The sequence below is a fragment of the Dipodomys ordii genome, unplaced genomic scaffold, assembly GCF_000151885.1.
Source record: "Dipodomys ordii isolate 6190 unplaced genomic scaffold, Dord_2.0 Scaffold131, whole genome shotgun sequence".
Classification (NCBI taxonomy): domain Eukaryota; kingdom Metazoa; phylum Chordata; class Mammalia; order Rodentia; family Heteromyidae; genus Dipodomys; species Dipodomys ordii.
The window spans coordinates 1,643,022-1,668,702 of record NW_012267347.1 but is presented as its reverse complement, the minus strand read 5'-3'; the positions used below and the strand labels follow the sequence as shown (position 1 = coordinate 1,668,702).

Sequence of the window (25,681 nt, the reverse complement as noted above, 5' to 3'; positions counted from 1 at the left end):
CTGGGGATTCGGACGCAGCCTGCTTCCCGCCCAGCCGGCCTGGCCGGCCAGCTCCCGCCCCTCCCTCTCCGCCCGGGCTTCGGCCTCGCCTCCGCTGGCCTCCTCCCGGCGCAGCCCTGACTCAGTTCCGCTGGTACCCTCCCCTCCAGCCCACTGCACCTGGGGAGAGCTGGGATGGGTGAAAGCTTGCCCAGAGGATAGGAAGGAGCCAGGGGTGAAAGGAATGATGTGGCTAACGCAACGCCCCACCCCCCAAAATTACATAAAATCCGTGTCAAAACTAACTGGGGAAACAAGCATACCTACGAGACAGCCAGCACACACAGTAACACACACCCATGTGACTTACACATTGTCTCACACTCCCCAAGTCACGCCGCATCCCACCGCCCACCTCCTCCCTGGTGGAGTATCTTGTACTATCGACTCCAAGACATCAGTCTTGACACTGGGGGTGTTGAGTAGCGGACAAGAGGGGCCACTTTGAATTTGGGGGCAGCTTTAGGAGACAGGACCTTAAGGACTAAAGAGCCTGTGCTCTTAGCTGGGTGAGGGGCTTTTGATGATCTCTTGATAGTTCCAGTTGGAGCTTAAGCTGCTGGGAGTGGCTAGTTTCTGTTCATCAGAGTGGCCAAGGGATGGAGGAGGGTTTTGGAAGGGAGAGGGAGGAAAAAAAGAATGAGTATGAGTCAGCCAAGAATGGAGCCGAAGTCAGAGGAGACAGAATGAGAGGAATGTGTGCGAGGAAACAGACATGGAGAAAGGGACAATAAGGGAACAGAGAAGGAGAAAGTGTAAGAAACAGTGTGAAGTGTGTTGGAGAGTGGACTAACAAGGCTCAGAAATTAGGCAAGATGAAAGCCAGGAGTTAGAAGGAACATGCTGAATGTCTATCTTGTTTCTCTAGGTTGTGTATATGGCCCCCAGGCTGTAAGAGCGATTAGTGTTTAATTGCTCTTCCCTTTATGGTTAAACACTCCAGTGGGAATACTGCCAGCATGCCGTAGACGGCCAGCTTCCCTAGGTGCCTACTTCACTTCCATGACACCTGTGCCCATCATGTGTTCATATACATTGTCATGCATGAAGATCACAATCTCACAGAGCCTCACTCACAGGGATTCAGAATTGTTCTGTCAAGGACATCTCCACAAGTCAGTAGACAGCCACTGTATCTTCAGGCCCCTCCCACCAAACTCATTCTGTCTTTTGCAGCAGGGAGGCTCACCCCTTCTCTAAATATTTCGATGGGGACACTGAGTCACAGAACCCTGCAATACTAAAGTATCCCTGCTACTACCAAATGGGGTGGGTGGAAGGGATGGATGCCCACTGAAAGGAAGAAAAGAGGTAAGAAGTATAAGGAGAAAAGAAATGGATGAAGAAGAGATGGGAGAGGAAGAAATAGGAGCAGGAAGCACCATCATCAGATAAGTAGAAAGAGACGGGCTGGTGTGAATCACAGCCCTCCCTACCCAGCTATAACAAGTGCCAGCTGTCTTTGGCTGCTCTCATAAGTACAGACCTTTCTAAAAAATAAGGGTTAGCCTCAATCTTGTTTTGCCTCTTGGACTGACTTAAACATTTGAGGGCCCAGGTGTTCTGCCCCTCCTCTTACTACCACACTGACCCTGAAACCTCAGAACCTTCTCCTTCCTTTGTTAGAGGAGTAAAGGTGATGGAGAGGTACTCAAAACTGGATAGAAGCATGGGGAAGAAATCAATTAAGATATGAAATAAAGAAACATACAGGACTGTTTGATTTGGGGGTCCAGATGTAATTTAAAATAGGGTAGCTAGAACCCTGCTCTTTCTCTCCACACCCCTCTGCCTCTCCTTGATTATATCCTGCAACTTCTAACTTTGTACATGACTGACAGGTTTAATGCACGAGTTCCCTCCGGTCCATAATAAAGGGATCTCCAGGTCCTGGCCGGCTGTGTAGGATCAGCCCTCCCCTGAGCTTTAGGCAGCTGCAGCAGATGTGGAGGGAGGGGTAGCAGCTTCTAATCCCCAGGCATCCCTGTTTTCTGAGGCTGTGGAACTGAATGCTGGGAGGGGAAGGGGGGAGAAATGATAATCTACCACCTACCATCTACCATACATTTCTGTTAAAATGCACAGAAATTCTTCTGGTACTGCTACCTCCTCCACAAGTGGATCTGGTTTTGCCAGGCTTCTCTCTTAAGTGTCCATAGGGCCTGCCTTCTTCCTCCCTATTACCTATAGAGCATCTACCTCCTAACTATCCTAAAGGGTCAGTAAATAATGATCTTTACCTCCTGCTCCTTTTCCCTAGTATCCTCAGTTGGATGGACCTTTGTCAAGGTTCCACCTGGAACCAGCTTAGGAGAGGGAGGAAGGAAGGAAGGAAGGTGTGAGGAAGTGGTGAGTAGAGCACAGAATGAGCTGGGAGGGAAGGGGATTGACTTCCTGGCAGCCTGGGCTCCGGTTCCCAGTTCCTGCCCTGGTATCCTGTCCCAAGAATGGCCTCCACCCAGGTTGCCTAGTGTTCCTGGGGCAGCCCTCTATACTGCTCCAGAGATATTCATGAGAATATTTCAGAGCCAGGAGGGCAGACTTCTCTGTAGGCCTTAAGGAATTCTAAATCTCTGCTGAGGAAAGTGACTCAGAATGGAGCCAATTCCTGCCAGGCCCCACCATAGCCAGACTAGCAAGGGACAATGGTCGACTGAGAGCCACATACAGGAGATTCCACCTCCCCACATCCCAAACTCTTCTGTCCTTTTTTCTGCTGCCCCTCTGGGGCATGCTCGGATAAGATCAAGTCTTGAGAAGGAAGTAACTATGGTCTTTCCTTGCTCCAAGGGGTCATTCTTCTCTGTTCCTTTTTACCACTCCCCACATTCCATTAATCTAGTGTCCTGATGATTGGTAGGGGTTTCTATAGTAGTGCCTGTGTCTCTGTATAGACTCTGTTCATCACCCTCATCCCCTACAAGGATTTCTCACTGGCAGCCTGACCCAACCCTAGCTGGTTTCCTCCATTCTGTGGGCTCCTCCTCACTCCGTTGGACAGAAGCCTGTGGTTATACACTTTCTTACACACACACTTGGCTGGTTTAGAAACATACATACATCCCACATGTTCACAAGCCAATGCACTCACAACCACACATACAGTGTTGGCACACAGCTCCATTACCAGAACATCCAATTACATCCACTAACTCCTCCACATATCTCTATCCACCAATACAGGAATCAGCATCCATACACAAGATCCTGGTACACACAGGTCTTCTCCCACCCACTTTTAGAGCCCTCCTAATGTGTTTCACTGCTGGAAAGCTCCCACTCACTGCCCTCAGCCTTTGTGGGTGGGTGGGTGTATTACACATGTTAATCCCTTCCCGCCTACCTCCCCTGGGATCTGTGTTTTGTATTCAGAGCCCTAAATCTGAAAAGATTCACACCCACACCCACACATACTTTCCTCCTACAGAACCTCTCATATTTACAAACTCTCCTTCCCTATGAAAGTAAGGCATTATGGCTAAATCTTGCCCCCTTGTCCATTAGAGGGCTTGGCCCCAATGTCTCAGTTGGCGCAGGTAGTTCATGCTACCTTTTCCCTTCCTGCCCTCAACTCATTCATCTCTGGACCCTCTTTCCATCCCCCCCCTCCCACTTGCCCCCTTTTCTGCCCTTGGATTATCAGTGAAGGCTGGGTTGGGCTTCAGAGCCTGCTGCTGTGACCTAGATTTCAAGGCAGAGATGGTTCCTGGTGTTGACAGTCAGAGAGCATTGTTCCTGGCCCAGCCTGGCAGGACCACTGCTGGGCCCTTCTGTCTGGCTGCACCTGCATTGGGAATGTGTGTGCCTATGAGTGACTGTTTCTTAGGAGGGTCGTGCTAGACCTGCTGTCCAGCTCATTGTTTGTGTCAGTGTCTGTCACTAAAGGCAGGCTTATTTATTCTGGCCTTAAGTGGAGGGCTGGCTATGAGGACCTCTGGGTACCTACCTTTTATTATGCAACTGCCACACCTGTTTCACTTCTGCTTACAGCCCATAAATGAGGAAAATAGGATGAAACCAACCTTCCCCCTTTGATTTGCCACATTCCAATCCAGTTTAAGTCAGGTCCATGTCATCTAGTTTCTTGCCCACTCTGGTCTAATCACAGAGTATTTATGGTGTGTTTTAATGCTTGTTGAGTTCACTACTAGTTTCTCACTCTATCAAAACCAGAAAGTTCTAAGGTGCAACCTTTTTTCTTCCAGCTTTTTTTTTTGGGGGGGGGGTTTGGTTGTGGGGCCTGAACTCTGGGCCTGGGCTCTGTCTGTCCCTCAGCTCTTCAGCTCAAGGCTAGTGCTTTACCACTTGAGCCACATCTCCACTTCCAACTTTTTCTGCTTATGTGGTGCTGAGGAATCGAACCCAGGGCCTCATGCATGCAAGGCAAGCACTCTACCACTAAGCTACCTTCCCAGCCCCATTTTTTTTTTGTCAGTTGTGGGGCTTGAACTTGGCCTGGGCGCTGTTCCTCAGCTCTTCAGCTCAAGGTGAGCGCTCTACCACTTGAGCCACAGTGCCACTCACGATTTTCTGGTGGTTTATTGGAGATGAGTCTCACAGACATTCCTGCCCAGGCTGGCTTTGAACCATGATCTTCAGATCTCACCCTCCTTAGTAGCTAGGATTACAGGCGTGACCCACCAACACCCTGCTCTTTCTTCCTGTTTTAGCCACAGTTCCTATTTTAGTAGATGGAAGCCTTGAATTTTCTCACCTATGGAGTGAAAATGAGATCTGGTCTTGCTCAGCCACTAGATAGTGCCAGGATGTTGGTGCAAGAAGAGGTGGCAGCCCCTTCTTGATGGACTTTTCCAAAGCTGTATCTAAACTCCCCTCCCCCCTACCACCTCTCCAGCCTGGGAACTGGGCAGGGGGCCAGAGCTAGCCGCTTGGTATTCTTGGGCGTGGGGGCTGCAGGCACAGCACAAAGGCTAGGAAAGAAGGCTGAGAGGGGCCTAATAACCATCAAGTGAGAAAATGGCCTCCAAAAAGGTAGGGGTAGTCCATTGCTTCCCCCTACCCTAAACCCTAATGAACCAATAGTCATTAGCATAGTCTGAGCATGGTAAGGCCAAAGATCCATCAGACCAAGCAACTAGGCATCCATCCAAATGAGTCATTAGTGTGGTGGTGGGAAGATGAAGTGAGAGAGGGACCCCCTTTGCTTCTGGGGAAGAATGGAAGCTAGATGACATAGCTTCAATCAACCCCTGAAGCTCCTTTGTAGCGTCTCACTGCTGTAGCACGCCTCTCCCTGGACCTTCTTTTTGAGTGTTTTGTTTTTTTCTCTGACAGGGGGAGGGGTTGCAGGTGGGTGGGGCGACGGGGGGGGGGATACTTGGAGACAGTGGGTGAGAAAGTCAGGAGCAGGTTGTCATGGTAACCGCCTCCTCAGTCAGGGGAGCTGTTACCAGGGTTACTGTTGGGGGGGGGAGGGAAATGGGGGGAGGCATGACTTGTAACTCTAGGCTCCAGCCTGGCTCCTAGCTTCCGAGTTTCTTCCTATCTAACTCCACTGCTTCTATATCTTCCTTTTCTCCCTCTAGCTCTGTCCACTACCCCCACCTCCATATGCACATGCCCATCAGAGTGGGAGATGAGTAGTGCCAGTAAAGTGAACCAAACACTGTATGCTAAGTTCAGCCTTCTCTTGTTTGTCACCTCTCACCCTCAGTCATGGCCGAGTATGGGACTCTCCTCCAGGACCTAACTAACAACATCACCCTTGAAGATTTGGAACAGCTCAAGTCAGCCTGCAAGGAGGACATCCCCAGTGAGAAGAGTGAAGAGATCACTACAGGCAGTGCCTGGTTTAGCTTTCTGGAGAGCCACAACAAGCTGGACAAAGGTGGGGGAGGGGGCTCTGTTCATTCAGCAAATAGAGATAAGCACAAAGCTTTTCTACACATGACAAGACAGAGTATGAGATGCTGAGAGTATAAGGAGTTCTACAGCAGTAGAGCACACTTTTCATCATGCTCCTTGTCAGTAAAAAATGTACTCCTGTATTACTATGTGTATGCATATTTCATGTATATGTATTGCATACATGCATTTATATTCATAGTACAGACACACATATACTACAGAACATTAAAAAACAATTTCAAATAGTAAATTAAAAAAAATAAAAGCATTTTTCTTATCTTCTTAGAAGCTGCTGCTTTTGATGGGAGGGAGGTACCATGGAGCTGAGGGCTTTAGGGAAGAACTGGTATTTAAAATGGCCCTAAAAGGCAAGTGCTATTCCTAAGGTAGAAACCAAAGGAGGGCCAGGGCCTGCTAGGTAAGTACTTGTAGAGTTTCTGGTGTGTTTGAGAAAGCAGATGTTCAGAAGTGTTGGCAAGGTAAGTCTCAAACTATAGAGGAGGGGGATAGACAAATGGTGAGGAGGAGAAGTTGCAGGGAGGAGGGGGAGTGCAGTCATAATACTCAATGTATAACTTAAATTAAGTGAGAGGAGGTGTTTGGAGGAATGAGGGAGAATGATGGAAGGGGAAACATACAAGACAAATCATACTCATAAAATGATTTGTTGAATGGTACCATCTTTGTAAAATTAACTATAATAAAAATATAATTTTTTAAAAAAGAACTAGGCCAGGAAGGTGGCTTAATGGTAGAGTGCTTGCCTAGCATGCATGAAGCCCTGTATTTGATTCCTCAGTACCACATAAACGCAAAAAGCCCTAAGTGGCACCGTGACTCAAGTGGTAGAGTGCTAGCCTTAAGCAAAAGAAGCTTAGGGACAGCGCCCAGGCTCTGAGTTCAAGACAGAGGACTGGCAAAAAAAAAAAAAAGAACAGAACTGTAGAGGGTCCTTGAATGACAAGTATCTTAGGTAAATGGTCTCAGAGTCATGCAGGTTTATTACTCTGACTGTAGTGTGGATAGTGGAGAGAAAGGCCAAAGAAGGGCATATTAAAATTACAGTATTGCAATTATCGGGAGCAGGAACATGTCTGAAGCCGTTTGCAATCTCTTGGAATTGGCCACACCATGGAGATCAGCCTTCTGGTTATGTTCATACCTTCTCATTTAAACTCTCAGGGCCAGGGTTCATACTAACTATTCAAGAAGCTGAGATATGAGAATCACAGGTCAAAAGCCAGCCTAGGCAGGAGAATCCATAAGACTCTTACCTCCAATTAACCACCAAAAGACTTCAAGTGAAGCTGTAGCTCAAGTGGTAGAACACTAACCTTGAGAAAGGCTCAGAGACAGGCCCTGAGTTCAACCCCCAAGACCAACACACACACACACACACAGAACCTTTCCTGGATTGTCCATAAAAATCCCACCCCTCTTATACCACATGTGTTGTGGGAAATTCATCTTGATGCACACTTAAAAGGGAAAGAGTAGGGTGGGTTTGGGGTAGCAGTTTTTTCCATTGTCCAATCTCCACAGAATGTAATTTATCTAACCCAAAGCCCTTATTCCCAATCTATAAACCTAGATGCTTCATTGAGGAAGCGCTTCTGGGGCCAGTCCTCTGTGCTGTGCTGTGGGTGCCTCAGGTTTCTTTACTGGCTTAGTAGCCTCTATCTTTTCAGCCTTGGTTCCAGAATGATCAGGCAGAGAAGGGGAAGCTAGTTTTCTCTAAAGCCCTACTTCTGATCTGGTCTCCCATCTTCTTCCAGACAACCTCTCCTATATTGAGCACATTTTTGAGATCTCTCGCCGCCCTGATCTACTCACTATGGTGGTTGACTATAGAACTCGAGTGCTAAAGATCTCTGAAGAGGATGAGCTGGATACTAAGCTAACCCGTATACCCAGTGCCAAGAAGTACAAAGGTAAGAATATTGCTTCCTCTAGCCTTGAGACCAGGTCTTACAACCCAACCTGGTCTCAAAATGGAAACCATTCTTCACTTCAGAGTGCTGGTATTACAGACGTATGTCATGTAATTCTCCTATGAATTCTGGGAATGGAGGTTGATGCTCAGTGGATATGTTTGGTATCTCACACACCTTCCATCCTTGGACTCATCCCTTTCTGCCCCTAGACATTATCCGGCAGCCCTCTGAGGAAGAGATCATCAAACTGGCTCCCCCACCGAAGAAGGCCTGAGCAAGGGGGAGGAAGAAGAGGAAGGTTGGACCTTCAACGGACCATTCCCTTCCCCATCCTCCATGGGAGGGGGCAAGGGGAACCCCCACCCTATACCCACTTACTAACCTGGTCCTAACCCTTACTGTGCGCGTGTGTGTGCGTGTGCGCACGCTCTGGCTGTCTGTCTATGTCTAGCTCATCTAGTTCCTCCTCTACATGAGGGGATGGGAGTCAGGGGATAAGGTAGGGGCGTAGTTTCCCTAGTCTAGAGGGGAAGCAGAGGCTATTTCTATGCAAATAGAAATTGGCATTCTTCCTCCTCTTACACCCACCCTACCCCCATCTCTAAAGTATGGAAGCAGAAAGGATCTGCATTTCCCTACATTGGGGAACTAAGGTAGTGGTAAGGTATGGGAGAGGTGCGGTAGGTCTAGGAAAGGCAGTAGGGTGGGAAGGTTGGGATAATTGATCCCCACGTGGAAGAGGTGAAAGAAAGCCAGAGCACCCTGTGTTGGACTGGCTAGAGCCCAGTTTCCTGCTGTTCTTCAGGCTGGAGGGTCCTGGGTGCCAGCAAGTCCCTTTTTATTCCCCATCATGAGTCTAGGATGGGTATGAGCCAGGGATCTTCTCTTTAGAGAAGACCACTGGATCCTTTCCTGGATTCAGTGATCAGACCCCACTGGGCAGTCAGCATTCAATGACCCATCCACCTCTGCTCTGGAGAAACTGCTGTGAACATGTACAACTGAGCCTGAAATGGGGATACAGGAGAGACAAGGCCCTTTTCCACTTCTTTATTCCTTTTCAGGATGTGGGGATACACTGACCCTGAACCTATGAGGGCTAGGGAATGAGATCCTGAGTTTTTTAATCTCACCCTGCTCCCATCTACAAAGTCACAATGTGGATATTGCAGACAACTTTCCCTCTCTCCACTTAGGTCTATCTAGAACACCCCAAGCCAAAGAGAAGAGAAGTTGTCAAGTAGTGTTTTCCTTGCACTGATCCCCATCCCCAATTCAATCCAGAAAGGAACTTGGTAACCTTTCTCACTTGACACCCTGGGTCCCTTGGGCTTGTGGAAGCCTTGTAGTCAAGTCACTAGAGTACAATGAGTGACCCCAGCCTCCTGCCTGACCCAAGATGCCTTTCCCTACCCTGACCGTGCTAACTGTGTGTACATATATATTCTACATATATGTATATTAAACCCGCACTGCCATGTCTGCCCTTTTTTGTGGTATCTAACATTAACTTATTGTCAAGGCCAGAGCGGGGGGGTGGGAGGGAAATGCCACAGTTAAGGGAGTGGCAGTCAAATTGCTACATAGTCCAAAAAAGAAAACTTTTTTATCTTAAATAAACAAATACACAACCCCCTAAAAAAAGATTCTCAACCACCAAACATTAAATTCACATGCAAACTCAGAGACTACCTAGAAAAAGTTGAAGAGCTTTTAGTATGTGGGAGCAAGATTTTAGTGGGAGGGAAGAGCTGGCTGTTAGAAGAGGGAGAAGCCAGACTGTTTAGAAAAAGCACCCTCAACTCCTAACGCAGCCTACTCTACCCATCCCCTCTGGCCACTGCTGTGGACACCTGCCTTAACACACACACCTCGAGGACTCCACGGTTTTGCCTTAAAGGACCTTTCCAAGTCTCCTCAGCCCTGTCTGGCTTCTCCCTTAAGAAGGAGATATTTGTAGAATTGGGTGAAAATGAGCACGAACTGTCCTATTTGGGATGCTATGTGTGTGTGAGAGAGAGAGAGAGAGAAAAGAGGGGAATGAGATGAGGGGAAAGGAAGAAAGATAGGGAGCCTTCTTTATGGAAAAAAATGGGAGAAGAGAGACAGGGTTATTTTCATCAGTCTAGTAGTTTCTCTGTAAAACAACAACAACAAAAAATCTAAGAAGACTAACCTCCCACCCTTTGTAATTGCTGTGAGGTTGCCCCTTTATGTGCTCCTCCGTCTGCAGTGTGCACGGCCTTGTTCTAACCCGGAATAAAGGTGAATGATTGTACTGTTATCTGATTCTAGAATTTCTATGAGTGACAGACATTTTGGAGCCTCTGAATGACTGCAAACTGAGAGTGGTATTATCCTATCATTCTTCATTAAAACATGAATAGGAGCTTGGAAAATGTCCCAAATAGTGACTCCAGCCCCACTTCCTAAGTGAGATACACAGGACTTATTCTACTTACAACAGTCACCAACATGTTGTAAGCCAAAGCACTGAAACAGGGACATCTCCAACTAGATTTCATTAAAAAATTGTGTGTGCCAATCCTGAGGCTTGAATTTAGGGCCTGGACCGTATTCCTGAGCTCTTTTTGCTCAAGACTAGTTCTCTACCACTTGAGCCACAGCACCTCTTCTGGTTTTCTGATGGTTAATTGGAGATAAGAATCTCATAGGACTACTGTCCTACTTGGGCTGGCTTTGGACTGCGATTCTTAGTTCTCAGCCTCCTGAGTAGCTAGGATTACAGGCATGAGGCTCTGGAAGCTGTGTAAACTTCATAAAATTTTAACATGAGCAGAAGGAGAGGGCAGGACCAAGTACCTACTTTTAAGAAATAGAAATAATATATCATGAATGAATACACCATATACCACACAGAAGACAAAAGGTGAGGGGGAATTTTACTGAGAAAATACAATGAATTCCAGAGTGCATGGTTTTTGGCCCACCTAATCACCCCGATAGCAATAAGGACACAAGACTACTTAGTCATCCCACACTCCTTACCTCAGAAAGGAAGTACAGGAGCTAACGTGGTCTGAGAGTACTAGGAAAAGGAGCAGGAGGAAGAAGTGTCTGAAAAATACAATTCTCTTACTCTTTCCCTCCTCCCTCCTGCTTGTCCTGGGGTTCAGAATTGGATCTTGTGGAACCCATAGGCAAAGCAATTTCAACAGAAGCATTTACAAGGAAACATTCAACTGAGACTTTTATACTCAGTGGACTGGTGGTTATGATAGATGTCTTAAGACCCAGCCACCAGAATAAATCTTTGGATTACTGATTTGTTTCTCAGTCCCCAAATACCAATACAAGGTATCAAGTCAAACCCAGAAAGTTGTTCCCTTTAGCCAGGCACTGGTGGCTCACGCCTGTAATCCTATAATCCTAGTTCTCAGGAGGCTGAGATCTGAGGATTGTAGTTCAAAGCCAGCCTGGGCAGGAAAGTAGTCCGTGAGACTCATGTCCAATTAACCACCAGAAAACCGGAAGTGGCATTATGGCTCAAGTGGTAGAGCGCTTGCTTTGAGCTGAAGAGCTGAGGGCAGCGCCCAGGCCCAGAGTTCAAGCCCCACGACCGACAAAAAGAAAAAAAAAAAGTTGTTCATTCTTTCACTTGGAAGGGAGTTGGTTGGAGTTGAACAGCTTAAAGAATCCAATAGCCAAAGGTATGAGAGAGAGAGTGTGTATACCTTCTGTCATAAGAAGACCAGGAAAAAAGAGCCAGCAGTGTGTGCACTTTCTGAAGTCAAAATTCAATCACATTTCAAAGGCTAGCATTTGATTAGAAGAGCGAGCTTGCTGAGTGCTAGTGACTCAGAAGGTTGAGATCTGAGGATCACGGTTCAAAAGTAGTAGAGCACCAGCTTTGAGCAAAAAAGCTAAGGGACAATGCCCAGGCCCTGAGTTCAAAGACACCCCGGAAGTTCCCATAAAATTTGAGAGGTAGGAGATCTAAAGCAAAGAACTAGGAGGAATTTCTTGCTTTTTCCATCCCCACCAACATAGGGAAGGGAAGAACTAGGGATCCTTCATTCTTGAGTCTTCTAAAACCTAGGAGGTAAGCCCCAAGCTCTAACGGCCATAAATAAAGGGTAAACTACCACAGGTGTCATTTCTACATCATCACTCTTGATCATTCTTCCTTTAAGTCCCTTTATTGCATTCATAAAGAATATATAGGTATTTAAACTTTGACAATAATTTTAACTTGATACATCCAAGTTTGACTTGCTTTTTAATATATTTATAGATATAAAATTAGGCCTCTTAACAGTGATAGGGACAGAGAGATTGCTGCCACCAAAAAAATAAAATAAAATAACAGAAGAGGTAACATCCTTCTTATTCTTTCTCCACCTCTGCCCCTCCTCCCACCTCTCCTGAACCTCCCTCACCAGACCCACTTAGGGGATAATGGGATGAAGAGAGGAGAGTGAAGGATACATAATCAAGTGCAAAACACTGTGATAACTACAGAGAATGAGGTGGAAAGTGAAGTGTGGGATGGTTAGGGGCTCTAAGGACTTCCCAGAAAAACAGAATCTTGGGATAGGGTTGCTTGGGGAAAAAACAATGAAACTGTCATAGACTTCTTAAAAAACAAAGAAAAAAAAGGTCAAAAAACCTAAGCCAAAGAGAGAGTGGCATTCCTATCCTCCACTCTTGCCCCTTTGGTACTGAACAGCCAGTTGTTCCCCCCACCCACCCCCACAAAAGAAACAAGGGAAGATTAAAGAAAAAGAAGCCCCATTCCTATCCTAAACCAGTTAACAAAACAGGTTCCCCCTCACCCTGGGAAAAAGGCTTCAGAGGGAGGCCATTTCTGATGAGTCCTTTGCACCTCTCCATGGAATCCTATTCCAGGGCTCAACTCCCACTTCTAGGGGCTCTCTGTTGATTTGTTCCCCACTGGTCTGTTCTCCTTCTGAGATAGCTTTCATCTAAACAAAAAGTCCAAAGTGCATTTCTGCTGAATGTAAGGGCCTGAGGCAGGAAAGAGTTGCCCAGGCAAGATTGGGTTGGCAGCCCGAGCCTGCCCCTCCTAAGTATGGGGCCTCAGGATGGCATGCACTGCACCCGGTCAGGGCCCTCCTCCTCGTCCGATGTGTCTGAGGAGCTGGGAGACTCATCAGAGTCCGCATCCGTAGCCCCAACCCCAGGTTCTCGCCAACGCTGTGGGACGGGAAAGCCTTGTTAGTAATTTCCATGAAACTACAACAAAGGTGTTAAGATATTTACTTACATTTGTTTATTTATGAGACCACTTCACTATGTTAGGCTTCAAACCTTGATCCTCCTGCCTTAGACTCCCAAGCAGCTGGGATCCTAGTCTTAGAATTTTTCTTAAAGGGATAGACTAACTATTTCAGATGTATGGGCATGTGGTCTCTTATAACTGCCCACCTTTGCCCTGTAGAGCCACAGACATTAGAGAATGAATGCAGCTGCATTTTCAATAAATTTATAAAAATGAGCAGCAGACAAATTGCCAGTTTGCTGACTCCTACCCTAGGCCATTCCTAGCATGAGAGTAAACACAGAAGAGACCTCTTGTTTCTCCACCACTCCCTCTCTCTATCTGTCATTGCCTTTATGAAGATAGAGCTCTATAAATACGGCAACAGAAGACAGCAGACAACTTTCTGCAGTTGGTTCTTACAGGGATAGAGAACAGCAGATGGGAAATCAAACCTCTTTTAAGTATTGAGGAAGTGTGCACTGGAACTTTCTAACACTCTTAAAAGGATCATTGTTTTAGAGAGCTCAGTCCAATCCCAGCTTACCCGGTGATGGCGTCTCTGTCTCAGATGATGCATAAGGAACCAAAGCATGTGGCTATCGAATAGGTCAGTGTGATGCAAGCTATCTTCATCACGCTCTCGCTTGTTCTTCTTAATCACCTGAAATGCAAAAGGATTTGGGGCAGAGAAAGAAATGAATAGATCCTGGACATGATCACAAAGGCTGGTGATAGTGCCCAGGTGGGCTAGTGTTGAAATCTCAATACTTAGGAAGCTGAGACAGGAGGATCACAAGTTTGAGACCATCCTAGTTTTGAGAGCCTATCTCAAAAGGGGGATGAGAATTTAGGTCAATGGTAGTACACTTGCCTAGCGTGCACAGTCCCTGGGTTCAATTCCTAGCACCGGGAAGTCAAAAAGGAAAATACTTCCGTTGGGTATTTTTAGCTGAAGAAAGGATGCCTCAGGTTCAGCCAAAGAAAGCTGAAGATTTCAATATAGACTAACTCTTTCCAAAGATGTTCCCTGCTCCAATCCTACTACCAAGTAGAAGCACTTTAAAACTGTCCTTTGGAACAAGACTAGCCCTACAGAGGCAGTGGGAGGAATGTGGGGGAAGATGTTAAGAGCAATAATTTAAAGAACTGGGAAACAAGTTACTGCTTCCTTGGACAGTGAAGAATGGCAATAGTAAATGCCTAAGTAGACAAAAACTTATGCAGCAGCCACTTACATCTTTTAACCCTGTCAGCTCAGTGGAGGCTTCAGCTGTGGGTGCCCAGATCTTCACATCATGGTCTAGGCCACTGGTTGCCAGCACAGGCAAGTGAGGGTGGGGCTCAAGACAGTTTACCTGGTAAGGAGAGAAAGAAACTACAGGTTCAGAGGTATGTGGGAACAGAGTCTAAAAATCACTATTCGCCTTGAGTAAGTAACTACCTTTGATCGGGACTAAGACAGCTGCTAGAAAGGCAGACAGCCCATCACTATTAGTCTACTATTAGTCTAGACCAAAGAGCCCTGGAGAGGGCATGGGAGGAGGGGGGGGTGCACAGCAGGGGGGGAATACCAAACTGGGTACAAGATTAGGCCCATCCGGGGTGGCACTGATCAAGATATATCATGTTCATAAACTGCCTTGTTAAATGGCAACTCTTTTGGACAACTACTTAAAGGTAATAATAAAACATAAAAGCAGACATTGGAGGCCTGTAATCCTAGCTACTCAGGTGGCTGAGATCTGAGATCACAGTTGAAAGCTAGCCTAGGCAGGAAAGTTTGTGAGATGCCTATCTCCAATAAATTACTCAGAAAAAGCCAAAAGTGGCACTGTGGATCAATTGACAGAGTGCTAGCCTTGAATACAAAGAGGCTCAGGGACAGTGCCTAGGCCCTGAGTTCAAGCCCCAGGACTGGAGAAAATAAAACCATCATACCAAAATAAAGTAAAATAAAATACAAAAAAAAAAAAGCAATCTAGCTTCTTTCAAAAAAAATTTATTCTAGCCGGGCGCTGGTGGCTCACGCCTGTAATCCTAGCTACTCAGGAGGCTGAGATCTGAGGATCGCGGTTCAAAGCCAGCCCGGGCAAGAGACTGTGAGACTCCTATCTCCAATAAACCACCAGAAAACCGGAAGTGGCGCTGTAGCTCAAGGGGTAGAGCGCTCGCCTTGAGCTGAAGAGCTAAGGGACAACGCCCAGGCCCAGAGTTCAAGCCCCACGACCAACAAAAAAAAAAAATTAAAAAAAAAAAAATAAAAATAAAAAAAAATTTATTCTGCCTCTTTCTTCTGGGTGACCAGACATGTCATAATTTTAATAAATAAAAATGCCCTAGAAGATTAAAAACAAAAGATTAGGCCCATTCATCATTTCCTATGTAGAGATCTGGGGTAGTGTCATCCCTCATAATCCCTAGGACTGGTTATGCTTACTTGTGGCTTTACAAGAAATTAGTGAGGTCCAGAAGACTTCACTCCAGACTCTTAAGACTCTTAATTTCCCTGAGGCTGGACTAAAAATATTCCAGTAACTTTCATCAAGTGCCAAATTTTTAAAAATTTGAAAAAACCGGCTATCACTAAGTTTCCAAAGAATCAGAATAATTATATTCACTTAGTAGTGTTTACTAACTTGAGGAAGGCTCAGTCTGGAAAAAGGAGACTGAACTAGAGATGCTAGGGAACATCAGAAGCTAAAGTCAGCTTGAGAATCCTGTACATCCCAAGGGCAATCATCCTGCTCCTTGCTCTAAGAATACAATAATCTCAGCTATAGATAAAGCACCACAAAGTAACTAGGCAACTTCTTTTTGTACTCACTGCGTAATTTCTGACACTCTTATTCACTGACAAGAGAAAATACTATGGATTTATGGATGGCAAGCCTCTGACCCAATTTCCTTTAGTCTGAAAGTACTCATAACCCTCTGTTGTCTGTCTTGGAAATGTGAGCTTCCCTAACAGGACAGGGTAGGGCAGGGCAGGGCAGTGAAGTTCCCATCTCCAGCAGAAGAGCTCATCCCAAATTTAGCTATTAAAGCATTTTTGAGTTTTTTTAGTCCAATGAAGAGAAGATAGGAAAGGCACCTTGCCTTGTAGCTGCCCTATCATCTGACAAAACAACCCTTGGCAAAAACCTATTAGTTCTCTCTGGACCAACCTCCAGATTTAATTCTAAGAGTTAGTCTAAGAGTAAAGTAAAAAGCACATTTTCTTCCCCCCTCCTCCCATTTTACATTTAATTGCAGTTTATATTTGGGTCCTTCAAGCAGTGCAGGTGGAGCACAATGAGGCATCAGTTAGATATTCTAAAGCTTGAAAATATTACCAATAGATGCATGGCAACTTATACATACAAACCTGGCCTGTACACTGAGCTATCTCTGTTCAAACAAGCTGGCAAAATTAAAAAGTATAGAGGAACAACTCCTTGGGATTCAGACTAAGGAGAAAGCCAATAACGAGAAAAAAAAAAGCAAAAAACAAAACAAATTTCATACGGTACCTGAGTTGGAGCCTGAAGGGGGAACCAATACACTTTCTGGGCCAGGGTACCTAATCACTTCACCAAATCTGTCAATGCTAGGATTTATCCTAACAATAATAATATTTAGCAGATAAAAAAGCTCTGGCCTAAGATGCTTCAGCTAGAGTTAATATAAAGAATGAGATAAAGTATCAAAGTGCTTTTAGGAGACTAACCTGCTCTTTGATATCATCTCCTAAACAAGATAGGACCCCAACACAAGAGTTCAAGAGACCTGGGCAATATCCTTTTGGTTGTAATATTCTACTTTACATTATTAAACTGCTTCATAGTGTACACTGAGGGTGGACCTTCATAATCTTCATTACTGAAGGTTTAGAATAAAATAAAACAGGAAACAGAACCACATACATCATCTGGCTTATACAAAGGCAAAAAAAGGAAATACTTTTGTGAGTAGTCACTATATCTCTTGGTCTAGTCTCTCACAATTTGAATCACTAAAAGTCAGGCCTGGGGTCCACCCATCCCAAGTAGATATTCTTTGCATTTAGAACCAGGATTAATCACCAAACCCTGGTATATTCACTAAACTGAAAACAATAGTCTTCATAGTGTTTTTGGAGAATGGACAAGTGCTAGCCTGGGAAAAGACCTTCATCCTTGCATCTCTCTAGAACAGAATGTATGACTATTACAGAATTACCACTTAGACTCCATTCTTTACTAAGCCTCATCAAGTCATGGTTGAACTCTCTGAAGTTCTTCACATATCAGAAGGGATGAAAAGGAAAAGAACCCAAGCAGTCTTAAGAGGCCTTGGATAACCAGAATACACTGGATGACCAGTACAGTCTAACCTAAATGTTCTCCTTTCTTCTATGGTCTAAAAACTTTACAGCAGAAAACTAGTGAGCTTTTTTCTAATTCTGGGTCTCAAAGGCATAAAATATTATATAGTTAACTAGATACTGTTTTCCTTTCCTTTTTTTTGGGGGGGGGTGGGGTTCAGTGGTGGGGCCTGAACTCTGGGCCTGGGCGCCATCCCTCAGCTCTTCAACTGAAGGCTAGCACTCTACCACTTGAGCGTCAGCCCCACTTCTGGCTTTTTCTGCTTATGTGGTGCTGAGGAATCGAACCCAGGGCCTCATGCATGCAAGGAAAGCACTCTACCACTATGTAATGCAGCCTCAATTCACAATTCTCTTGCCATAGCCTTTAAGTGCTAGGATCATAAGCATGTACCACTACATCCAGCTAGATACATCTTAAAAGCTAATGACTCTTTCCTCCTTAACTGGATTCCCTTACTCTTCCTTATTGCTCTATCCTCACAAAGAATGCTTTTAGGACTGGGAAGGTGGCTCAGTGGTAAAGTGCTTTCTTTGCATGCATGAGGCCCTTGGTCCAATTCTCAGTATCATATAAGCAGAAAAAGCCGGAAGTGGTGCTATGGCTCAAGGGATTCGATTCCTCAGCATCACATAATCAAAAAGAAAAAAAGCCGGAAGTGGCACTGTGGCTCAAGTGGTAGAGTGCTCACACCTTGAGCTGAAGAGCTCAGGGACAGTGCCCAGGCCCAGAGTTCAGGCCCCACGACCAAAAAAAAAGAATGCATTTAGAACTCCAAGGACAGGCAGACTATGATATGATCATGGATTAGGTAACAAGCTGCTCAGCTACTCTTAAGGGACGGAGGGTTATAGATACACATGTGCCTCTTAAACATAACATGTATTTCCCTAAATGTTAATATTAATAATATTGAATACTATGTTATACTATACTATATGCAAACCATATTCTGACTTACCTAACTCACTAAAAAAAGTTCCTTTTAGCTTTTATATGCTGATCTAGGAATCAGCCAAGATCAGGCTTACTTAATTAAAGGGATAGGACATGGAAGACATATCATATACCTTTAACAAACATTTTATCCCTTTAATAAGCATGGAAGACTTTGTATAATACGGTGTGTTCTAAATTCTAATGTTTTCTTTTTTGGAAAAAAAGCCACTCTTAGAAGTAGTTTATCTCATTCAGGTTAGGAGATCTACTCAAAAATACCCCCTTCTTTTCAGTAAGCCATACCTAATGGGGGCAGAAGAAAAGAAAATTTTCTATCAAATCTTAACACCTTCAAGGGAATATCATATAGTCACTGAACATTATTTGCTCTTGCTAGAACCTATCTGCATTACCTGAGAAACTAGGGAGCCAGCCAGCTCACCACACCATACTTACCACACCTCCCTTGTCTCCCTCCATGAACTGAATGATCTGGCAGGATGATTTCTCCCAGAGGAAAATGTGCCCACAGTCACTACCGCTCACCACAAACTCACTCTTGGGGCCATAGAAATTGACACCTTTTACTGAAAGATAAATGAGGGAATAAACCACATTATGGTTGACATTAAGCCTATATTTATTTACCTCACAAAGAATTTGGTTATTCACCAACTCTGAACCAGCCAAGAGCCAAACAATTCATTTTTACAAAGCAAGAGACTATGCATGCATGTGCAATAGAGAGTTTTAAGATCATATTAGTACCATTGACTATCTGTTTACATTCTCCCAAAGAGCTCCAAAGGCATAGGAGTCTGGAGTCCCTGGGCAATAGCCTGCCTCTTTTACACTCTATCAGACAACCAAAGACCTCATAAATGCCTTACCTGTCCCAATCTGAATTATTCTAGCTCTGTGTACTCCTAGGCAGCAATTCCCTAAGTCTAGGATTATCCTTGATATGTACCCTATTGGTACTTTGCCAATATCTCTTGAGTCATCAATTGTTCTGATACGTGTGTGTGTGTGTGTGTGTGTGTGTGTATGTAACACAATTACTTATAAGATCAGGATTCAGGCCGGGCACGTGGGGCGCTGGTGGCTCACGCCTGTAATCCTAGCTACCCAGGAGACTGAGATCTGAGGATCTCGGTTCAAAGCCAGCCCGGGCAGGAGAGACCATGAGACTCCTATCTCCAATAAATCACCAGAAAACCGGAAGTGGTGCTGTAGCTCAAGTGGTAGAGCGCTCGCCTTGAGCTGAAGAGCTGAGGGACAGCGCCCAGGCCCAGAGTTCAAGCCCCACAACCGACCAAAAAAAAAAAAAAAAAAGATCAGGATTCAGTAACAGGATTATTACCAAGACTCAGTAACACAGTTTCACTCTCTTGAATTAGTAGAAGCTGTAAAAGCTGGGTACCAGTGGCTCATGCCTATATTCCTAACTACTCAGGAGGCTGAGATTTGAGGATTGCAGTTCAAAGCCAGCCTAAACAGAAAGGTCCATGTTACCTGTATCTCCAATTAACCAACAAATTAGAAGCTGGAAGTGGAGCTGTAACTCAAGTGGTAGTGTGGGCTAACCTTGAGCAAAAAAGCTCAGGGACAGCATCTAGGCCCTAGTATTGGCGTGTACACATGGCGCGTGCGCACGCGCACACATACAAATCCTACTTCCTTTGTCTGCCTGTAGACTGATTCCAAGTACAGATTTCTTCCCTATTTTTTCATTTGTTCCAGAGGAAAGGTGAAAGTAGCTACTATCTACAAGACAAACTATGACAGATGCCTGTTACTAGTGGGAAGAAGAAAAAACAATAATTACCTATCTTTTCTGTACATTAGAACCATGTGAAGAACTTTCAGAAAAAACAATTAAGCTGCACACCACACCAATTAAACCAGGATGTGTAAGGATAGGAGGCATCAATATTTTTAAAAAAGATGATTCCAGGAAGTGGTGCTGTAGCTCAAGTGGTAGAGTGCTCGCCTTGAGCTGAAGAGCTCAGGGACAGCGCCCAGGCCCAGAGTTCAAGCCCCATGACCAACAAAAAAAAAAAAAAAATGACTCCAATGTACCCTAGTTCCCTGTTGGGAACAGACACAGAACCAAGGAAAACCAATCTTCATTGGAAGATTTCCCTAATTCAAAAGAATTATTTCCCCCTCTGCACATCATTTTTATAATAACAATAAAAAATATTTTTAAAGAATTATTTCAGCCGGGCGCTGGTGGCTCACGCCTGTAATCCTAGCTACTCAGGAGGCTGAGATCTGAGGATCGCGGTTCAAAGCCAGCCCGGGCAGGAGAGACCGTGAGACTCCTATCTCCAATAAACCACCAGAAAACCGGAAGTGGGCTGTAGCTCAAGTGGTAGAGCGCTCGCCTTGAGCTGAAGAGCTGAGGAACAGCGCCCAGGCCCAGAGTTCAAGCCCCACGGCTGACAAAAAAAATAAATTAAAAAAAAAGAATTATTTCATCTTCCCTCCTGTAGCTGTACATTTGCTCTCCATTTCAGGTAATTCAGCACCACTGACTAAAGGTTTTCCCTGACTCTCTGACAAAGGCTTTTGCCTATTCTAAAGTTACCTGAAATCATAAAGAGATAAAAGAAAAAAAGTCAGTTCAGATTCATGCCCAAACCAATTAGAGACAACATCACTACACTGAAGATGCTACTGATCCCTCTTTCTTCAAGCATAGTGGAGAAAACATGAAGACTCGGGATAAACTCTCACTGCCAAAGTGACATAGCCTACTCCTTAAGTAGTTCTTATTTGTACAATGTGAGTATTGTGGCTCTCCTACCCAATATGCTTAGGCCACAAAAACCTAGAAAAATAATCTCACCTGTGGCATTATTTCTGTGACCCTTATATCTCTTAACATACTGAGCCCCATCACTGTGAGAGGAGTTGAAGAGGTAAATGTCTTCATCATTGTAACTGGCCAGGAGCTCTGCCAAGAACAAGAACACAGCAGTGAAGGTGAAGGCTGAAAAATAGACCAGGATTTAGGGGTTGGGGTGGGGCAAGAAGCAAGTAGTGCTCTCTTAATACTCGGGTATAGCACTAATCTTAATTGGAACAGCAGGCAAGAGAATTTAAAAGGTACTCTAGGAACACAGTACCAACCCAGGGGTAGCAGAATACTAAGGAAGATCACATTCATTAACTCAGCAATGAATCAAAGACATAAGCAGCTGCTCAGACAAGAGCCTGGGCTTCTGGACAGGCCTCCAAATATTATCTATAGTATTTCACAAATTGTGCCTGGTTATCTCAAAGGTCCTATCCTGTGTCCTCCCACTTCGTGCTCACCATCAGCAACTATCCCCCAACTGCTCCACTTGGAGCTGTAGCACAGTGGTGAGCACTGGAAGGCACATGCCTCATTGGCTCAGCAGCTCCCTAGACAGAGGGGGCATGCCAGCCTAGGAGCTGGGCCCTGCTCACGTACCTGTGCCGTCGTGGCTGTACACAAGACAGGTGATGTTTGCTTTGGACTCACTGTTCACCTGCAATAAGGAGCAGATACTGACTGATGCCCCTCCCCCCCATTTGTCATACACTTTTAGGAATAGGTTTTCCTGAAAACTCCCCTGTATCTTCTCCCAGAGACAGACAGATGGTGGGGGTGGGATGAGGCAGTAGTATGACTGATAAAACATAACCATTTCAATCAAGGGGAAAAGTCGTAGGGCTCTCTCTTGGTTGCCTTATTTACTTATTTATTTAGTGCAGATAGGTGTGTGTGCATGTGCGTGTGTGTGTGTACACATGCGTGCACATGTGCTGGTACTAGGGCTTGAACTCAGGCCTCGCACTCTCACCTGACTTTTTCACTCAAGGCTGGCACACTACCGATAAAGAGTCACACTTCTGCTTCCTTGGTTGCTTTCTTTGTGCTAGCAATTTCATACACACTGTCTCACTAGGCCTCACCATTATGGTACAAGGCAGTTATTGTCATCTATTTTGTCAATAAGAAATCTAAAAGTTAACAAAATGGAGTGATTGCCCAAGATAAAAAAATTAGTTAAGTGGGAAAGAGTTCAAATCTAGGTGTCTGACTTGAAAATCCAAGCTTTTTTCACTATAACAGTAGATATAGGGGGACAGTATTGGAATCAAGCCATGTCAGGAACATTCACTGACCCTTCATGAACCAACCTTACCAGGTGATGAGGACAGAATTTCTTGAGTACTCCATTGTTCTCATTTTCATCAATCTTCCTCTGGTCATAAATCCTGTAATGGAAAAAGTAACAAAACTGTCAAAACTTTTGAGCTGATACCTTAAAGAGTTGTAATTTCATGTGGCAGTGAGCATCTGGCTGGATGCTGATAAAGAGTATTTTCCCAGTCAAGTTCCTGGTGCATACTCTTCTATAAAGATCTTCCCTTCCCCAGCCATTTCCAGACTCTACACTTTCATCCAGGTATTTTCCCTAGTAAATAGGAATTCACTATTATATCTGGGAGGTGGGGGGCACGTGTACAGCCTGGTGTTCTTGCTTAGCTTTCCTACTAAAGCCTAACCCTCTACTACTTGAACCACAGCTCCACTTCTGACTTTTTGCTAGAGATAAGTTTCTTTGAATTGTCTGCATGAGCTGGTTTCAAACTTCAATCCTTAGATCTTAGCCTCCTAAGTAGCTAGGTGGTATGAGCCATTAGAGCCCAGCATTATGTTAGGGTATATTTTGACAGCATTGAGGTTTGAACTCTGGGTTTCATACTTCCAAGTGCTCTTAGCACTGAACCACATCTCCTCCTGTTTATATCCACTTTAAGTGGCTTATCTCTTTTCTCAACTTTTTTTGTTTTTTTTTGCCAATCATGGTGCCTGAACTCTGGGCCTGGGCACTGTCCCTCAGCTCTTCAGCTCAAGGCTAGTGCTCTACCACTTGAGCCACAGCACCACTTACAGCTTTTTCTGCTTATGTGGTGCTGAGGAATCGAACCCAGGGCCTCATGCATGCAAGGCAAGCAATCTACCACTGAGCCACCTTCCCAGCCTCTTTTCTCAACTTTTGTATTTTTTTTTTTTGGACGGTTGTGGGGCCTGAACTCTGGGTCTGGGCATTGTCCCTTAGCTCTTCAGCTCAAGGCTAGTGCCCTACCACTTCCGGCTTTTATCTGATTATGTGGTACTGAGGAATCAAGCCCAGAGCCTCATGTATGCGAGGCAAGCACTCTACCACTGAGCCAACTTCCCAGCCCCTTTGTATTACTTTTTAATTTTCATTAAATGTAAGATGGCTTTTTACATGTTACTATCCTACACAGTTAATTCAAGCTATTATATAGAAGCCAATGGGTTTGAAGCTCCAATCCTTCACTGAAGCTTTATTTGGTCAGTTCTTTCCCTCGTACCCCAACAAAAACCATTATAAAAGCACCTATCTCTCTCAACACTCTTTTATTCCTTTCCATCAAGCATGCTATTTTCACTTTCCTTCTCTCATCTAAGCTTTATAAATATTTATAACACATTATGTCAGGTAATGATGAACAAGGTAGATCCAGTCTTGGTCCCCTCCATTTGTCTCTCTAAAGGTGTCGCGCACGCACGCGCGCGCGCGTGTGTGTGTATGTGTGTCAACAGTCCTGGGGCTTGAACGGGTGTGTGGGTGTGGGTGTGTCCTGGGGCTTGAACAGGGTGTATGTACGTGTGTCAGTAATACTTTTGTATTACTTTTTTTTTTTGAGAGTTGTGGGGCCTGAACTCAGGGACGGGGTGCTGTCCTGGAGGTTTTTTGCTCAAAGCTAGTGCTCTCTCTACTGCTTGAGCCACAGCTCTACTTCTGGCTTTTTTCGTGGTTTAACTGGAAATAAGAGTATCACATGTTTTCCTGCCCAGGCTGGCTTAGAACTGTGATCCTCAGATCTTTGCTTCCTAAGCAGCTAGGATTACAGGACTGAGCAGCAGTGCCTGGCTCAAAAGTTGTTCTAAATCTTTTATTATTAATTATTCAGGGCCTCATGCATGCAAGGCAAGCGCTCTACCACTGAGCCACCTTCCCAGCTCCCTCTAAGGCTTTGATTCTTAACTCACCATTTTAATTTCAACAAGATACTTGCAGGCTTTGCTCTTCTGTTATGACATAGTTTATTATTCTTTCTCTGGAACACTTTTCCTTGATGCCCAACCACTCTTCAATCCTTAATACTGATGCTTCCCAGAAGCTTAGTCTCAAGCTCTGCTCTGACTTTATGTTAGGGAATTTTAATCTGGTATTCAAATATGTGAACCTTATAGAAACTGTGCATATTTTTCATATTATGTTTATTTCCATTATTTTCTTTTTGAGATTCAGGATTAGGACTCAAACTCAGTACTTTCACTCACTGGCTAGTGCTCTACCAACTGAGCCACACCCCCAATCCTTCATATGTTGTTTTGGCATATTTTGCCAGTCTTGGGGCTTGAACTCAGGACCTGGGTACAATCCCTGAGCTTTTGCTCAAGCCTAGCACTCTACCACATGAGTCACAGTGCTACTTCTAGCCTTTTCTGTTTATGTGGTACTACAGAATCAAATCCAGGGTTTCATGCACACTAGGCAAGCACTCTACCATTAAGCCACATTCCCACTTCAATATTATTTGTATTTTTTCAAACTGTTGTTTCTATATTCTCAAAGATGACAGAGACTCAAAAGCAAGAAATATACTGCTCAGGGCTGGGAAGGTGGCTCAGTGGTAGAGCGCTTGCCTTGCATGCATGAGGCCCTGGGTTCGATTCCCCAGCACCACATAAGCAAAAAGAAAAAAAGCCGGAAGTGGCGCTGTGGCTCAAGTGGTAGAGCACTAGCCTTGAGCTCAAGAGCTGAGGGACAGCACCCAGGCTCAGAGTTCAGGCTCCACGACCGGACCCCCCCCCCAAAAAAAAGAAATATACTGCTCATACAGCAGTTCCCCCTTTTATCTGTAACTTCACATTTCATGATACCAGTTACCTATAATCATCTATGGTCAGAAAATATTAAATGGAAAATCCCAGAATAAATAATTCAGATACTTGATGTAACTTTCATTATAATGCATTTCTATGATCATTCTATTTCATTATAGCTGCTGTTGAGCTCTCATTAGGCATAATAAATTCCATTACCGATGCTTTAACTACCACCTTCTGTATACAGAAATATGTCTTAAATCTGTTTCCAGGCCACATTTAGTCTGAGCTCTAGACTTCTACTTAACAATTCAATACTGTAATAGGGTACCCAAAGTAAACTCATTCTTCTTCCTAAACTAAACTCATTCTAAACCTGTTTCTTCCCCTGAATCTTTTTTTTTTT

At 44.7% G+C, this 25,681-nt stretch overlaps 2 protein-coding genes across 5 annotated transcripts in view; one reads left to right on the top strand and one right to left on the bottom strand.

Moving 5' to 3' along the window:
- The first annotated feature begins 2,105 nt into the window (after window positions 1-2,105).
- On the top strand, window positions 2,106-10,125 carry Pea15 (phosphoprotein enriched in astrocytes 15). Its single transcript, XM_013030660.1, has 4 exons — window positions 2,106-2,257; window positions 5,714-5,887; window positions 7,683-7,838; window positions 8,051-10,125. Exons 2-4 carry the CDS (start codon window positions 5,716-5,718, stop codon window positions 8,113-8,115), a joined length of 393 nt encoding a protein of 130 aa, XP_012886114.1. The 5' UTR covers window positions 2,106-2,257; window positions 5,714-5,715; the 3' UTR covers window positions 8,116-10,125.
- Window positions 10,126-11,955: 1,830 nt separating this feature from the next.
- Window positions 11,956-25,681, bottom strand: part of Dcaf8 (DDB1 and CUL4 associated factor 8) — a 53,785-nt gene continuing 40,059 nt past the window's right edge. For all 4 annotated transcript variants that reach the window (XM_013030630.1, XM_013030628.1, XM_013030632.1 and 1 more), the window contains exons 8-14: window positions 22,550-22,622; window positions 21,832-21,889; window positions 21,223-21,330; window positions 18,825-18,955; window positions 14,322-14,441; window positions 13,631-13,747; window positions 11,956-13,019 (exon numbers count right to left, since the gene is read on the bottom strand). In XM_013030630.1, the coding sequence (XP_012886084.1) occupies window positions 12,903-13,019; window positions 13,631-13,747; window positions 14,322-14,441; window positions 18,825-18,955; window positions 21,223-21,330; window positions 21,832-21,889; window positions 22,550-22,622 (724 nt within the window). In that variant the 3' untranslated portion in view covers window positions 11,956-12,902. The remainder of the gene's footprint in view (window positions 13,020-13,630; window positions 13,748-14,321; window positions 14,442-18,824; window positions 18,956-21,222; window positions 21,331-21,831; window positions 21,890-22,549; window positions 22,623-25,681) is intronic.

Excerpts from the sequence above, each read along its gene's own strand:
- Pea15 (XM_013030660.1), top strand. The coding sequence starts at position 5,716 with ATGGCCGAGTATGGGACTCTCCTCCAGGACCTAACTAACAACATCACC. Across the intron at positions 5,888-7,682 it reads CCACAACAAGCTGGACAAAG|ACAACCTCTCCTATATTGAG; the intron begins GTGGGGGAGGGG and ends ATCTTCTTCCAG. Across the intron at positions 7,839-8,050 it reads CAGTGCCAAGAAGTACAAAG|ACATTATCCGGCAGCCCTCT; the intron begins GTAAGAATATTG and ends TTCTGCCCCTAG.